The 15,203-nt window shown below is 36.4% G+C and overlaps 1 protein-coding gene across 2 annotated transcripts; it reads left to right on the top strand.

Moving 5' to 3' along the window:
• Positions 1–1,919: 1,919 nt before the first annotated feature.
• Positions 1,920–13,842, top strand: rcc1l (RCC1 like). Of its 2 annotated transcripts, XM_007245288.4 has the most exons (12): positions 1,920–2,100; positions 3,251–3,558; positions 4,249–4,378; positions 5,036–5,164; positions 6,079–6,145; positions 6,694–6,745; positions 7,925–8,009; positions 8,235–8,416; positions 9,956–10,043; positions 11,161–11,334; positions 12,327–12,412; positions 12,529–13,842. In XM_007245288.4, exons 2-12 carry the CDS (start codon positions 3,274–3,276, stop codon positions 12,604–12,606), a joined length of 1,356 nt encoding a protein of 451 aa, XP_007245350.3. In that variant the 5' UTR covers positions 1,920–2,100; positions 3,251–3,273; the 3' UTR covers positions 12,607–13,842. The 2 variants fall into 2 exon arrangements, with proteins under 2 accessions (XP_007245350.3, XP_049331879.1); XM_049475922.1 differs by lacking the exon at positions 1,920–2,100 and having other exon boundaries at positions 3,257–3,346.
• The last annotated feature ends 1,361 nt before the right edge of the window (positions 13,843–15,203 follow it).

The raw sequence follows: 15,203 nt of genomic DNA, 5'->3' as shown, positions 1-15,203 counted from the left end.
TCTCCTGAATTCAGTAATAAATACTTGGTTTGCTTTCAACTTCACTCTACTTGCCTTCGACTCTCAATCAGACGAACACGTAGGGGAGTTGTACCCCGGACGAGAGGTGGGGGCTAGCCCACCTTTCATTTTTGTTCCTACAACAACATCCACCAATTATAGATAATAGTTTATAATCTTTACTGATTCAAAAAACATGGCTATAACATAAAACATTTACTGAAAGGTACTCTATTGTACCTCAATATAAGGTACAGCCCCAGTGACAAGCTTTGTACTCTTTTAAGTACAAATCTGTACTTACTTTCTTAGTGTGCATAACTCACAGTGTAAAATGAACACTAACATTCTTGATTTAACAACTTTCAAATTTGCCATGAAGCTTTTATAGGTGGAATTTAGTGGGGGAGCACAATTTTGCCAGTGCTATTTTGATGCCTGCTGAATTTAAACTCAATATTATACTCTGGCCTATTGAGCCTGATACACATAAAATGCATTTTGGTCAGCTTGTGACACGTATCAATACACATGAATTTAATGATAAGGAGAGTTGATATTAAATTTGAAAATAATATTACACTTTTATGAACACTTCAGTATGTAAAGAAAACATTAGCACTGAAATTAAATTAACATTTTGTAAATAAAATGTATTATTAATGATGCTCAAGTAATTTTGCTTTATTACAGAAACTTAAATAGAACATATTTATATTATATTTTTATTGGCTTTACTTTCATTGCTTAAATGCAGGAGACAACTGATAACTGGACAGCAGAAACCTAAAGGAAAATGAAATGGAAAATGTTGGCCCTGATTTATTTCAGAAATGGAAAGGTAACCTCCTAGTAAGTTTCAATTCTACAGAAGTGCTTTAGTACTCGTTTAACAAGAGAGCCTAGACGTTTTCTACCTGTGTCATCCTAAATTTATTCCATTCCATGAATGCAAATCACTAAAGAAAAACGTCCTCAGTGCACGTAAACAGGTAATTCAGCATATTACAGCTGAATTATCTGTAGAAAAAATGCCAGAACACTCCTTTATGTGTTTTTAGTGGCTAAAAATAAACTGTAAAGTATAAGTCGATACCCAATGTGAGAAGTGAAGTATGTGCATGGACCTATCGTAGGAATGGCTTTCTTTCCATTCCGTTCAATTAATATGCCACACTTATACACTTATACACATGTTTTGGTGTACTTGCAAAATAGTAACGTAATTTAACGCAATCCTCTATATGTGCTGTATAGTGCAGTATTGACAATAAATCTACTTGACTTGCCTATTACAGAGGTAGACCAAATATGTAGTCTTAGGAGTCTTGCCCAATGACTATTATTAGTGTAGCATAGTTACCCAGACCTGGAATTGAACCCCCAGTCTCCCACATGATGCAGACACTGGTGTTATCCACTACACCACACCAACACTATAAATACCATCTCTTTGGGGGCTACTATTTGTACGAAGCTCTGCATGTATTTGTCCACTATTTAAATTATATTTAATTTTAAGAAGATGTTTAAGACACAAAATCTTCACAAAACTCAAGTAAATCTGTGTCTCAGGCATTAGGCAGTGCATTTACAAACATTTGGTGTAATACTTGAGGATCAGTCCTGCAATTAATCAAATTGTATAAAAAAACTAATAATATAAAATAAATAAATAAAGTGAAAATGACATGAGACGTCTGAAGTAGTCCTAAAGTAAAGTATAATGAAGACTGCTGTTTATTTTCAGTATAATGTAAGGTTTTGATAGAGCTCGTTGTGTGGTAAATGCACTGCTGTGCTCCTGTGTGGTATTTCTCCTCAATAATGGTGTTGTAGCGCCCTCTATCTGTGGTGAATCTGAGTCCTGCGCCCCCTGCTGGAGCTCTGTACTGTTACACAGCGCGCTGGTGGAGGTCAGGGGTAAACTGTCATGGCGGCCTCCTATCAGACAGCATGTACAGCGGAGCAGATTTAGAGCAGGTCAGAATAAAACACTGAGACTGTAGCGGAGCTCTGTCCGAGTCAGACAGCGGAGTATAAGCGCCGCTCTGTCACTGTGTTGGTGGAAGGCAGGTGTACCGTGGAGGCGCCAGAGAGGTAATATTGAGTTTATTTTAAAGGCTGGTGTTTCATGGGTCTGTCCTCTGTCCTTCTGTTTACATTAGTTAGCTGGAGCTACATGAATAAATGTGCATTTAAACAAAGATCACTGTGTACCTTTGTGCGGCTTCCACAGCTGAGGTTGTGTGCGTTTTGTCCAGGATGTCTTAACTACTGCCCTGATAGCATTTTATGCTGCATTACATCTTTTAATCTATTTCTGATTATAAAAATAAAAACACTTTAAAACAACCTTTAACATTAAACATGGATAAAATTCTGACATTAAGTCAACGTTTATTTGAGTGCTTTGAATGTTTTGGGCTCTTATACACTAATAATGCTTTTATGCAAAGGGTTCTAATAATAATATATAATATAATAATTATTTTCAGTATAGTTTAATACAAACAATATAAAAACATAATGTAGATCGCACATCAGAGATCAGTGTTGTTCCAGTGCAATTCAAAACATTAATCTCTGGAAAAATAAGCAAACAATTTAAAAAGAAGTTTCTTTGATTTTACCAAATTGAAAACCTTTGGAATATAATCAAGAGGAAAATGGATGATCACAAGCATCAAACCAAGCTGAACTGCTTGAATTTTTGCACCAGGAGTGGCATAAAGTTATCCAAAAGCATTGTCAAAAACTGGTGGAGGAAAAATGTGATTAAAATCAAGGACATTCCACCAAATATTGATTTCTAAACTCTTAAGACTTTATGATTATGAACTTGATTTCTGTGAGGTCTGAAAGCTCTGCATCGTTTTGTTATTTCGGCCATTTCTAATTTTCTGCAAATAAATGCTCTAAATGACAATATTTTTATTTGGAATTTGGGAGAAATGTCCGTAGTTTATAGAATAAAACAACAATGTTAATTTTACTCAAACATATAATTATAAATAGCAAATCAGAGAATCTGATTCAGAAGCTGAAGTGGTCTCTTAATTTTATTCTGCTGTATTTCTGTTGGTCCATTCAAGATGAATTCATAGATATATATGCATATATATATATATATATATATATATATATATATATATATATATATATGTGTGTGTGTTTGTGTGTTGCTTTTAATAAAATTGTGCCTTACAAGGACTGTGCTGTTACATATTTCTGTTTTTTTTTTTCACAGAAGTCTTGAAGCTGTATCTCACAATGGCAGTAAGCAGCTTTCGTGTCTGTGGTCGCTGCAGATTTGCCCTGGGCAGCCGTGGATTTGCAACAGCAGGTAACACTGCCCCAAGGAGGAGAGAGCCAACAGACTACAGGCCTGTGTTCCAGTATGTAGGTGAACACAGAAAGCCTAGGGATAAGGTGTTTGTGTGGGGCTTTAGCTGCACAGGTGCACTGGGGGTTCCCAGCTTTGTGGTTCCTGACAGCGGCAGAAAAAAGCTCCGAAAATACCAGCTCACTCCTTACCGCCTCGACACGGAGCAGAAGGTAGAATTTTGGTGTTAATCTGTCAGATGTTTACCTACTATAAACCTGTAATATCCATGGTATTGACTTGTAAAGTTGTGTACAGTGGGTTTGTAGGGAGCTGCGTTATAATGAACAGCCCTCCACTACTGCAGCTTTGCACTAAATTGCTGGGAGGATTTGATTGCATTCAGCCATAAAAGCATTACCAAGGTCATACATTATTACTTATTATACATTTTTACTTGTTTATTGGTTAAGCAAATTTATCCTACATTAAATACTTTGCTAGTTAAAGGATGTGAGTCTGTACTTTCAGTACAGATCAGTTGCATGATCCATTAAAAACATAAATAAATAAAACTTACTCTATTTAGTGTCCCCCTTTTCCTGCTTGGTGAGCTTTGATTATTTTTTGTTATAGGCATTTTTTTCTCCATATATATATATACATTTATCACCTACATTATATATATATATATATATATATATATATATATATATATATATATATATATATATATATATATATATATATATATAAAATGTAGGTGATAAATGTAAATCCTCAGACTTTTTACGTATTTGCTGAAGATCTGATCTAATTTCAGGGCAGATTGATGCAGAAATACAAAAAATTGTAAAGGATTGATATATTGATATAACTCTGTGGTATATATATATTTTTCTTTGTTTGTTTATGTTTTGTAGATCTCCTCAGCAGCCTGTGGTTATGGCTTTACGCTACTGGCATCTAATACTAAAGACCTCACCAAAGTGTGGGGCATGGGCCTGAACAAGGACTCGCAACTGGGCTTTCAGCGCACACAACACTACCGCAGTGAGATTCTGCTTTACTTTTCCTACATTTGTTCTGCATGCAATATCTGTTGTAAATCAATTGCTTCTACAATTAAAATGATTGCAAGCTATTCTGGTCTTAAGGCAACGGTCCCAATCCATGACACTCCCACCCCCATGTTTAACAGCTGGGTGCAGTATTTAAACTGATTTTCAGTATAAATAGCTCTTCTCATTTCAACCAAAATGTCTTGTTTTATATTCAACTACAGAACATTCTTATAGACTTCTGTATTATTTTTTCCCACGTTTCTTTGCAGTTTTTTTTTCCTTTTCACTTTTAGCAAATGTGCAACTCTGCCCACAGACCAGAACAGAAAGCTCTAGTCAGATTGTCCTCAAGGGTTATCTAGGCAAGAGAAATCCAGTTGAATCCTTTTACTGACAACAACAGCTAAGAGCCATATAAAGGATTTTTAGAAAACTGTATGTAAGCAAGTCATTATTAATATATGAAGGCTGAATAAATATGGACCCCTGGCCAAAGTAAACACAAGAGAAAGCCATGCCTAAAAACTTTAGAAAGAGTTCCAGCTAATGGGCTTGGGCTTCACTCTGTTTCAGCATGTGTAAAACGTGGAGATTGGAGTAAAATTAATGATACTGGACTATAAAATTTTCTTTTGTTTCCCAATAGATAAAAGTTATGACTATGTGCTGGAGCCGTCCCCGGTCTCTCTGCCATTGGTTAACCCCCAGGAGACGCGTGTCCTGCAGGTGTCTTGTGGCCGGGCACACTCTCTGGTACTCACAGACTCTGAAGGAGGTAAGGGGAGACCATATATGATGCATCTATAATGAAGCATCCAAGTAAAGCAATACTAATTTCTAGACTATTGTTACAGTGAGGTGTCAGTTTAAAGCAAAATACCAGCGCTGGAACTAAATACCAGAACTAAATACCAAAACTAAAATGTTGGTGCACTTTGTAGATCCTTGTTTACAAACTGAAGGCAAAAATAAGCTTTGTCTAATCGTTTTAAAGTTTTGGTCTGTTCTCAGACCTGTTCAGACTAAGGATTTTTAGGATCAGATGCTGTCCTCTTTTTCTGTATCTTCCTAAACTCTAGAATAGCAATCAAGAGATTATTTTTATTATTAGAACTGTTGAATCATTTAGACTACAGTGGCAAGAAAAAGTATGTGAACCCTTTGGAATTCCATGGTTTTCTACAAAGGTTTGTCATTAAATAGGGTCTGATCTTTATCAAAATCAAGGGTATTGACAAAAATAATGGTATTGACAAACCTAATATAATACACATATATACAAATATAATAAAAACATAATAGTACTAGTGGAAAAAGTATGTGAACCCTTATTTAACTTTAAAAAAGAGTGTTAGCATACCTGGCGTATTACCTAGTGCTTATTTGACTGATAAAAAAAACACTCAAACTTTCTGAGTTTGCTCTGTACAAGAAGGATTTACCTATATGTGCCATGCCATACCGAAATATAAATACTTTCTAGCCAAGTTTTCTATTCCCAACAATGCTTTTTTTTAATCATCTAACGTAAATCACTTTGTTTTAGTTACAAATGTCAGTGTGATTTACAGATATAATGCATTCGTTTTTACTCTTTAAAATAATTCTAATAAAAACACAACAATGCAGAAGGAAGGAAGATTTGTCTTTCCTTATCATTTCCTCACCGGTGTCCTTTTCTCTCTGCAGTGTTCAGCATTGGTAATAACGTGTATGGCCAGTGTGGAAGGAAGATTGTTGAGAATGAAGTATACAGGTTTGTCTCATGGCCTCCAGCCCTACACTGGTTCAAAATAAGCAGATGTGATGCAGCAGTGAGCTTCACTCCTTCCCAGCTTAATTATCCAGGCCAGCTTAAGAGGAGATGAATCTTGTATTTGACTCATGCTGGAAAATGAGCTGTGATCGTGTGTTAGTTGTGTTCTGCAAAAACAAAGAAGGACTTGGATAAAAATGGTACTCAGATTGATATGGTCTGTGCTTTGTATACTGTATAGCTTTGAGACATTTTGCAATCTTATTTAGTATAATCATATCATTGTTTTTTATGGTTTCTTTCAGGTATTTCATACACAGACATTTTCGTTTATGTTTTCAAAGAAATCTGAGATCTGATATTTTTGGTTGCATGGCCATTGTTAATATATTGTATACCATGCTAATTAATTACCTAAAAGAGAGAGGTAAAGTAGAGCTACAGTATAAGTTTAATGTGACTGTTTATTCGTGAGAAGAGTGGATATGCTAAATATGATGCATGAATTAATGCTCATTTCTCACTACCTCATTTCTGTACTCTTTCAGTGGCAGTCATCTTGTCCACAAGATAGAGGGCTTTGAGAGTCGGGTCGTTCAGGTGGGTGAATTTAACTGTTATTTTCAGTTTGTTTATCTCAGCTGTCATGACTGTAAAAGTAAGAAAAATGTTTTTTTTTCCATTGACATTTGAGTCAATTGAGTGAAGTTAAATGTTAACGACTAAGAATGTGTCTTCACAGGAGGGGAAAAAAGAAAATTTTTCATTTAACTGCTGTTGCAAAGTAAATAAATTACATTATATTTGAAGTTAGGAATAATAGTTGCACAAGAAAGCCACAGCTGGAGCACTGAGTGGGCATCTGTGCTATGCTAAAAGCTAACACTAGCCAGCCAGATTTACCATCTCATCATCTAGCTACGTGTCCGTTAAACTCTGTAATACTTTTATACTTTTAAAATAATTTTGTGGTAATAATTATGTTCTTGTAACAGTGGTAAAACAAAAGCTATTCTTACCTATGCTGTATAGGCATAGTCACTAATTTTGTCAGTCAATAAATCAGTCAGGTGTGCATGATGCAACTTGATTAAGGGCACGTCAGTGTGTGTTTGGTATCATTAGCACACAAAAAATATGCCTTGCACGGCTCGAAATAAGCATTCTCCTTAATAGCCAAGTGCACTTTGACTTTGGCGGATTGATATTTTAACATTGCAGCGCTTCTGTGCTTCTCAGCAGAGGAAGCAGGCCTGCTTTTTCATGCTGTGAAGGTGCAGAAGCAGGTTATTTACGGGAACAGGAATGTTATTTTATTTTGTATTCTGTTTGTTGTTTATGTAAAAGTTGTGTTTGTGCACTGCCGTGTGTCTGTGTGTATGTGGGCATTGCAATGCACATTGAGCAGTGTTTAAGACAGGAACCCAAGAGTTGTAAATAGGTTTTAAATTGGTGTTTAAAACACAATTGTGTGTAAAATAAATAGTATCAATTCTCATACTAGTGAAAGATTCACAGTGAAAAACAACACAAGACATCACAGCAGAGCATTGTAGGTACAACCAGACTTATTGAATGTGTGAGCTGTAGCCTCACTATTTTGATTTGGCCAAAAATGAGTGTGGCCCCTTGTTTAAAAAAAAAAAAAACTTATTTTAAGTAATATTTTTCTTGTATTGATTTTAAATGATCAATTACTATCCTGTTACATATTGGATTGAAGTGATTGTATGTTTTTCTATCTGTAAATAAACTGTCATGTTTCTCCCTGTCTGCTAGGTGGCATGTGGGCAGGACCACAGTTTGTTTCTGACAGAGACGGGCTCAGTGTACGCCTGTGGGTGGGGGGCAGATGGACAGACAGGTCAGTGTCACTGGTGCAATCTTCTTTTTTTTTTTTTCTTTCTTGTGGCTTTCTTTGTCTTTTTCACCCTGTCTGATCTTACTTACTCAGACACCTGGCCCAGAGGCTTCACATCCTGTCCAGACGGGTTTATGATTACAATAAGCACTAAGTTATTAGTGTTAACAAAGAACATGGAGTTTTTTTTTTTTTTTAAAGAGGTATGACTCACCTGTTTGTTCTCAGGTCTAGGACATCACGACAAGACTGCAATCCCTGTCCTAGTTGGAGGAGACTTGGCTGGGGTCAAAATTCAGCAAGTGAGCACATATGGAGACTGTAGCTTGGCTGTGTCTACAGAGGGTCAGCTCTTCGGCTGGGGCAACTCGGAGTACCTGCAGCTCGCCTCGGTCACCGAGACAACACAGGTGAGGTCAAGGGCTGAACTTTAGTTAATTATGCGATGAAGCTAATAGGCCAATTTTGCTTGCTTATGCTGCATTTCATTTAAATTCAGATGCCGGTATTTTTTCAGTTTCAAGTACCATCATTTTTGCACTAAGTTTATTTAAAAAATTGTCAGTGCGCCTAAAAATTGTACCCATTCAGGTTGTAAGGAGCAGTAAAGCCGCTCTGCTGAATTACAGCGTTATTATAGGAGTTTCAGTTTAGTTCTCCAGCACTAAGACTCAATATTGGAGCATCATTAGCATTAGCCGCTAACCGCGCTAAGCACTGGCTCTTTTGCCGCTCAGAAGTGAATATTATCGGATGTAGCCTGCTGCTGACCCTGGCAAGCACTGCTGCAGCAGTATTAGCATTACCCTCTAACCACAGTAAACGCTAGCCCTTTTGCTGTTCAGAAATAAGTATATCGGCCTGTAGCCTGCTGCTAACCCTGGGTAGCGCTGCTTGAGCAGCATTAGCATTAGCCTCTAACCACGCTAAGCGCTAGTTCTTTCGCCATTCAGACGCGAGTATTACGGGCTTGTAGCCTGCTGCTAACCCCGACTAGCACTGCTGGGGCAGCATTAGCATTAGCCGTTAACCACTAGCGCTAGCTCTTTTGCCCTTAACTCACCAAAATAAACGGTTTTCAGGAGAGAAATCTCTGTAGATTAACATTTTTTAACAATCCAATGTTAACTGGATTGTCTCCACAAGCCGGATTTCTTACTTAGAAATGAAGGAAAGCCTCACCAATCCTGAGCTCAGAATCCAAGATGGCGGCTTTGCACATCAACAGTAGTAAAAGCAGTAGTATTATACTACACATACCCTTATTATCACTTCTATCTGTTTGCATCTCATTATATCATACACACAGTAGTGTGTAACTTCTGTCTGTGTACCTGTGTTTAGGGTGTTTGGGTGCAAAAAACGCTGTATGATCTGTTAGCAACTGGAATCGCTAACAATGCTAACCAGGGACATTATATTGGTAATATTTTGGCTATATTTATCATAAAACCATGGTAAACAACTGTCAAAATAGTTGTGGTAAACTACACAATTTTAAGCTTACTGTTTTTTTTTGTTTTGTTTTGTTTTTTTAATCTGTGTTTATTAGAACGTGTCATAATAATTTTTGAAGTTTCTGCTAGACACAGCAGCCTGTTAAATGTTACATTGCAGAGCTTGATAAATGTATCATGATCAGCATGACCAAGCATGACCAAGCATGACAAAAGCATGACCAAAATCAAATGCAACACACGCTATTATGGTCAAGAGCTGGCTAACCAGCGAGGTTACTGGTATAAAGCTGTTTATAATGTGCCTGCGTGATCAGCTTTCTAACCAGCTTGACAATCAAATAACAGCTCAGACCATTTGAAAACAGCTCTCAGCAAAAGCTGGTCTTGAGCTGGATTATTTAACAGGACAGTGTGGCTTTTTAAGTAGAATTGAAAATAATAAAGCTGGAATAGTCCCAGTAAGCCATCTCTTGTGTGTGTGCTCCATAGATCAGCTCTCCACGATTGCTTCCTCTTGATGGGGTGGGCAAGGTCACACAGGCTGCATGCGGGGGAACCCAGGTTGCCATATTGAACGGTGAGTTCAGGCCCTTACTCCCCTTTTGTGTGCTGCTCTGTGTTAGTAATATATTTGCTTTGAAGCAAGTTCTTGACCATTTCACTTAATTGGATAGTTTTTTGTTTGTTTTTTTTGCAAGCCAATAAACTGCACTTCACTGGTCTTGAAAAGCGTCTGAATGAATGTTGCTGCCATGGCTACCAGTTGTTGCAGAGCTGTTAAAGACATGCAAGCTTTACAGTAATGTCTCTCATAGAAAACTGTCTACCATTTAGACTATAACAGTAATAACTTATTTTTATAGAATGTTTTCATGTGGTCGAATTTGTCAACGAGGTGTTTGTACTCATTAACGGGCTTGTAAAAAATTCATGGGGCAGCAATATGTAAACTAATCAAGTGTTATCTTAGGGAATTTGCCATTCCTAGATTCACAATGTCACATTTGCATTAGGAATACATCATAGAAGGCATTACCACCCACAGTAGACAGCACAGTGGGGGGTAGTAGAACGTGACCGGCAGCAACTGGCTAAAGTAACTTAGCGGTTCACAATAATAATTTATTTTGTGGACGATATATTGTTCCAGAAATTATTGTGATAAACAATATTATTGACCTATATAAACTTGAATGCCACTGATATAATGCTAATAGAATAGCATAACAAATCAATGTTATCCCTTTAAAGACAACATAATATCAATTCATCATTATTTGGGAAATATATAAGCTACTTTTTTCTTCACTTACTGCAGTTCACACTGTGCCTATGTTGTCTCCATTATTAAAGCATTGGGCTGGTATTGCATGACTGTCTAAAATACTGTTCACTGTTCAAATAAACACAATAGACAATATCAAGATTATTGGTCACGTCGATCATAAGTCGATAATCTAATTGTCATGACTGGCCTACAAAGCAGAAATCAAATCCTCATTCAATGCAGGAGGCTCCACATGCCAGTGTAGCAATCTTTAGCTTCCATGAGACATGGCAAAAGTCTTGAAACATGTATGTTGCATGTTTATCTGTGGCACTGTCGCATTTTGTTAACATTCTGCCAGCCGGATCTCATACTTTTACTTATTTAATTGATGTGGGGCCTGTTAATAATAGTGTATTCCCTGCAGATGAAGGAGAGATGTTTGTGTGGGGCTATGGAATTCTGGGAAAAGGGCCTAATCTATCAGAGTCTGAAATGCCAGAGAAGGTGCCAGCTACGCTTTTTGGGAGGTCGGAGTTCAGCCCTACAGTGAAAGTCTCTCACATTCGCTGTGGACTCACCAACTTTGCTGCCATCACAGGTACTGCAGTTTTGTCCTTTATTATTTATGTGCTGTACAGCAAAGGCAATTTTAAATTGAATTTGTGATGACTAAATATAGAAAGTTCATTGCTATTTAAATGTGACGTGCAAATGTATTTAATATGCTATTATGTTGACATTATATCAGTTGAAAAAAAATATTTTAACCCATAGAAGCAAAGATCCATATATGAATATTGATGACAAATTCAGAATGTAATAAAATAAATTCAGTGAGCAGCTTATTGTTTTTTTTTCATACTGTAAGAACATGACTGTAAATATTTTAAGGTTCAAGTCATGATCTAAAGTAACTCGCACAACAATTCACAACATGTATTTTAACATTTTGTTCTAGAAATCAAGTCAGAACTAGTTATGTGGGATGTAAACCCTTTCATTAAAGCATTAGAATTGGTAAAATATTTGGGACAGACATGTAGAAGCTGAAAATACACTTTTTAAGGGGATAGTTTTACCTCCAGCACAAACCCAGTACTCCTACATTCCATAAATAAGGTGGGAGGAACAAACACTCTTTCACACACTGTCCTGTAGTGATGCTCCCAAGATGTTCAGTATATGTTACTTAGGAAGTTCATGAGATAAAGTAAAGGACAGAATGCTGTAAATTGTGTTAGTTTAGACAGATTTTAAAGCGTATGTGACATGTACATCACCATGGGCTCTTTTGGGTTAAAGTGATGAGAATACCATATCGTAATTAGTTAAAGAATCATAATTAATTAAAGAAAACAGTATCATAATTATTTCAGGGACAATATATCATCCAAACAAATTGTTGTAGTGACAGGCCTACTAATCATTTGATGTTCACAAGTAAGTATTGGCAGTTATAAAAATCAAAAACTGTTATTCTTTTAAAAATTAATTGGACTTTCGAAAACTATAAACTATTAAAAAACTAAAATGCGTTTATCTCATTTATAATTTTTTAAAAATTATTGTTTGTGTCTTTCTTCTTTTCAGACCGTGGTGAATTATTTGTCTGGGGCAAGAATGTGAGAGGGTGTCTAGGCATCGGGAAACGAGATGACCAGTATTTTCCATGGCGGGTTAGTAGATGGCAAAACTGATATTATGTTAAATGTGAATGAGGGTAGCTTAAAAGCTTTAGCATAAACACTGACAACCAGTCTAATGGACAATATTTAACATTTCTGTTTTACAGGTCACAGTACCAGGTCATGTGGTGGATGTTGCCTGTGGAGTTGACCACATGGTGGCGCTTGTCAAGTCCATCATATGAGTTCATATAAGTTGTCAACTGGATTCTGAGGGAGAGTGAATTTCTCTCGTATCTGATCCTGCTGAGCTCCGGGATCATTTGAGGGATTGGGGTATGCTTCATCTATGATCTGTGGACCCCTCTTACCACCTGCTGTGCTAAATCAGTGAAGCCAAGAGCAGATATAATGTGACTTGGGTGAATGACAGCTCATCTGCTCATCCCTGCATGGACAGAAAATACTGATGAAACTGATGAAGCTTGAAGCCTCTCGTAGCTTTTGGACAACTTGAGACCTTTTGCATGTCTTATGGTTCAGTCAATAATGCTAATGTTGCTAGCATTGAATGAAAGCATAGAAGTTCCAGTTACCTTAGTGAGTAATATAATGCAACAGATTATGATGCAGCTCATGTTTCCAGATCAGATTTTGGCTTAATAGGTCAGTAAGTGCGTTTAAACGCAATTTATAATCCGATTACTGCAGAACATCAGAGTTTGTTTTCACATGAACTCTGGTAAGCAGATAATAGGAAAACTAATAGGTCAATGTTCAGCTCTTTTATTTCCAACCAACCATCAATAATCTCACAGATTAAAACCCAATTTTAATGCTCTGGGTTTCTGACACATTTTGCCACAATATGAACATACATTAGCTAGAAGATAAAGAGTATTTAAATCTTTCAGTTTAGCTTTGCTCTGAAAGTGTTCTATTGTCATGGGGCGCAGAATTAAACACTGCTCGTTAATTTACGACACCAGGGTCTGTTTTCATGCATGCACAGACTGAGAAATTTGAGAATACTCCAATTATGAGTATAAACAGACTGAAAAATTTGTCTACTGACCTAAAATCTAACCCATTCTTAATTCTAAATTTTTAGACCTTACTCTTACATTCTAAGAATTTGGAGTTTGCTGTTTTAATGCCTCCTGAACTGATTTTTTTGTAAAAGCACTAAATGTGACAGTAATCTGCAGGTTTCAGTGCTAAAAGCTCCTGGATCAGCATTTAAGGACCACCTGAACAGGATGAGCATAAACTTTTAAAATTTTATCTTCGAGTGGAAACCAACCAGCTAAGCAGCTGATTGTTCTGAAGATCATCTAACCTCTTGTTTTGATGCACAACTATCCTGCCCTGCTTGTGAAGATCTGTATACTTTAAGACTGACCCAGCATTTTCATCTATTGATCCCTATTGTAAAAATCACTTTTCATTTTGCACTAAAATAAAATGTATTTATAAAGTTCTGTACTTGTACTCAAATATGCTGTCCTGTCATGATAATGTCATGATTCAAGTATTGACTTATCATACACATTATATGGACATGACTGTTTTTTGCCTACTTCGATACCACACAGCTTTTGCTTTGCTTGTATGTTTGTTTATATAAAAATTGCACATTTCCAAAACCGCATTTGACAATATGCTGCAGTGTGACTTTGCATTATACACTGACATAAAACATATTCCAGACTATTATTAATTCAGATTAATCATTATTGATTATATTATCAATATACAGTATCGGTGGCAATAAATGAATTTCAAATTATAACAATATTGTTTATCATGATTATTTTTAAGAATATTATATTGTCCAAAAATGTTTCTGTGACAGGCCTAGTTGAGGAACAGCCACATCATCAAATGCACATTTAGAAAAGCCCAGCCACTGAATAATTTCTACATTTGTGGAATGATTTGATTGAAATACAGGTGCATCTCAAAAAAAATAGAATATCATTGAAATGTTACTTTATTTCAGGAAATCAGTTCAAAACTCATATTGTATAGATGCATTACACACAGAAAGGTCTATTTTAAGCATTTATTTATTTTATTGCTAATGTTAATTTTTGCTTACAGACAATGAAAACCCAATAAATCAGTGTCTTAGAAATTTTGAATATTACCAGTTGGTACTTTTGGCAGTGTGCCAAGTCCTGCTGGAAAATGAAATCCACATCTCCATCAGAGTTGTCTGCAGAGGGAGGGAGTTACTATTTGCAGAAGTATTTTAAACCCTAATATCTATGATTCTACATGAGTAATCAATGTGGATGCTTTTAATACCTTTGCAGGAGACACAGGTAGTGATTAAAATCTCTGTAACTGAATCACTAAGGCAGCAATAGATTCTGACATTGTCAAAATATGGACCGCTCATTGTCCATAAGCTTTTTCACCCAATGTAATAGAAGGCCATACAACTAAACTTTGATCCTGACAGGTTTGATTCTGGGTACCTTCGTGTCTTTGTGAATACTGTATAAATATGCAGCCCTAGTCTTTTATACTCTCATGTAGTAATACTGTATGTTGATCTGGGTTGTGGGAGAGAGTAGTAGAAAAACATGATTGCTTTTCTCAAGCTGAGAAACTCCATCCAGGCTTGCAGTATTGTAACCACAAAGGGAAGTGTATGTGCTGGCTAAGAGATGTCTGCATGTGTGTACAGACAATAGAAAGACAGACTCTACTGTTGCGCTCCAAAGGACTCAATCAATCTCTTCATACTTAATTAAGGTTTCAACATCATTAAGAGTGGTTTTAAATATATATATAAAATTGCTCTGTTCTAGAGAAAGTTACAGGTAAATGTTTG

This window comes from Astyanax mexicanus, chromosome 1 (genome assembly GCF_023375975.1).
Source record: "Astyanax mexicanus isolate ESR-SI-001 chromosome 1, AstMex3_surface, whole genome shotgun sequence".
NCBI lineage: Eukaryota > Metazoa > Chordata > Actinopteri > Characiformes > Acestrorhamphidae > Astyanax > Astyanax mexicanus.
The sequence above is the reverse complement of the archived record's forward strand: the minus strand, read 5'-3'. Positions and strand labels throughout refer to the sequence as shown.

Excerpts from the sequence above, each read along its gene's own strand:
- rcc1l (XM_007245288.4), top strand. The coding sequence starts at position 3,274 with ATGGCAGTAAGCAGCTTTCGTGTCTGTGGTCGCTGCAGATTTGCCCTG. Across the intron at positions 8,417-9,955 it reads CGGTCACCGAGACAACACAG|ATCAGCTCTCCACGATTGCT; the intron begins GTGAGGTCAAGG and ends TGTGCTCCATAG. Across the intron at positions 11,335-12,326 it reads CAACTTTGCTGCCATCACAG|ACCGTGGTGAATTATTTGTC; the intron begins GTACTGCAGTTT and ends TCTTCTTTTCAG.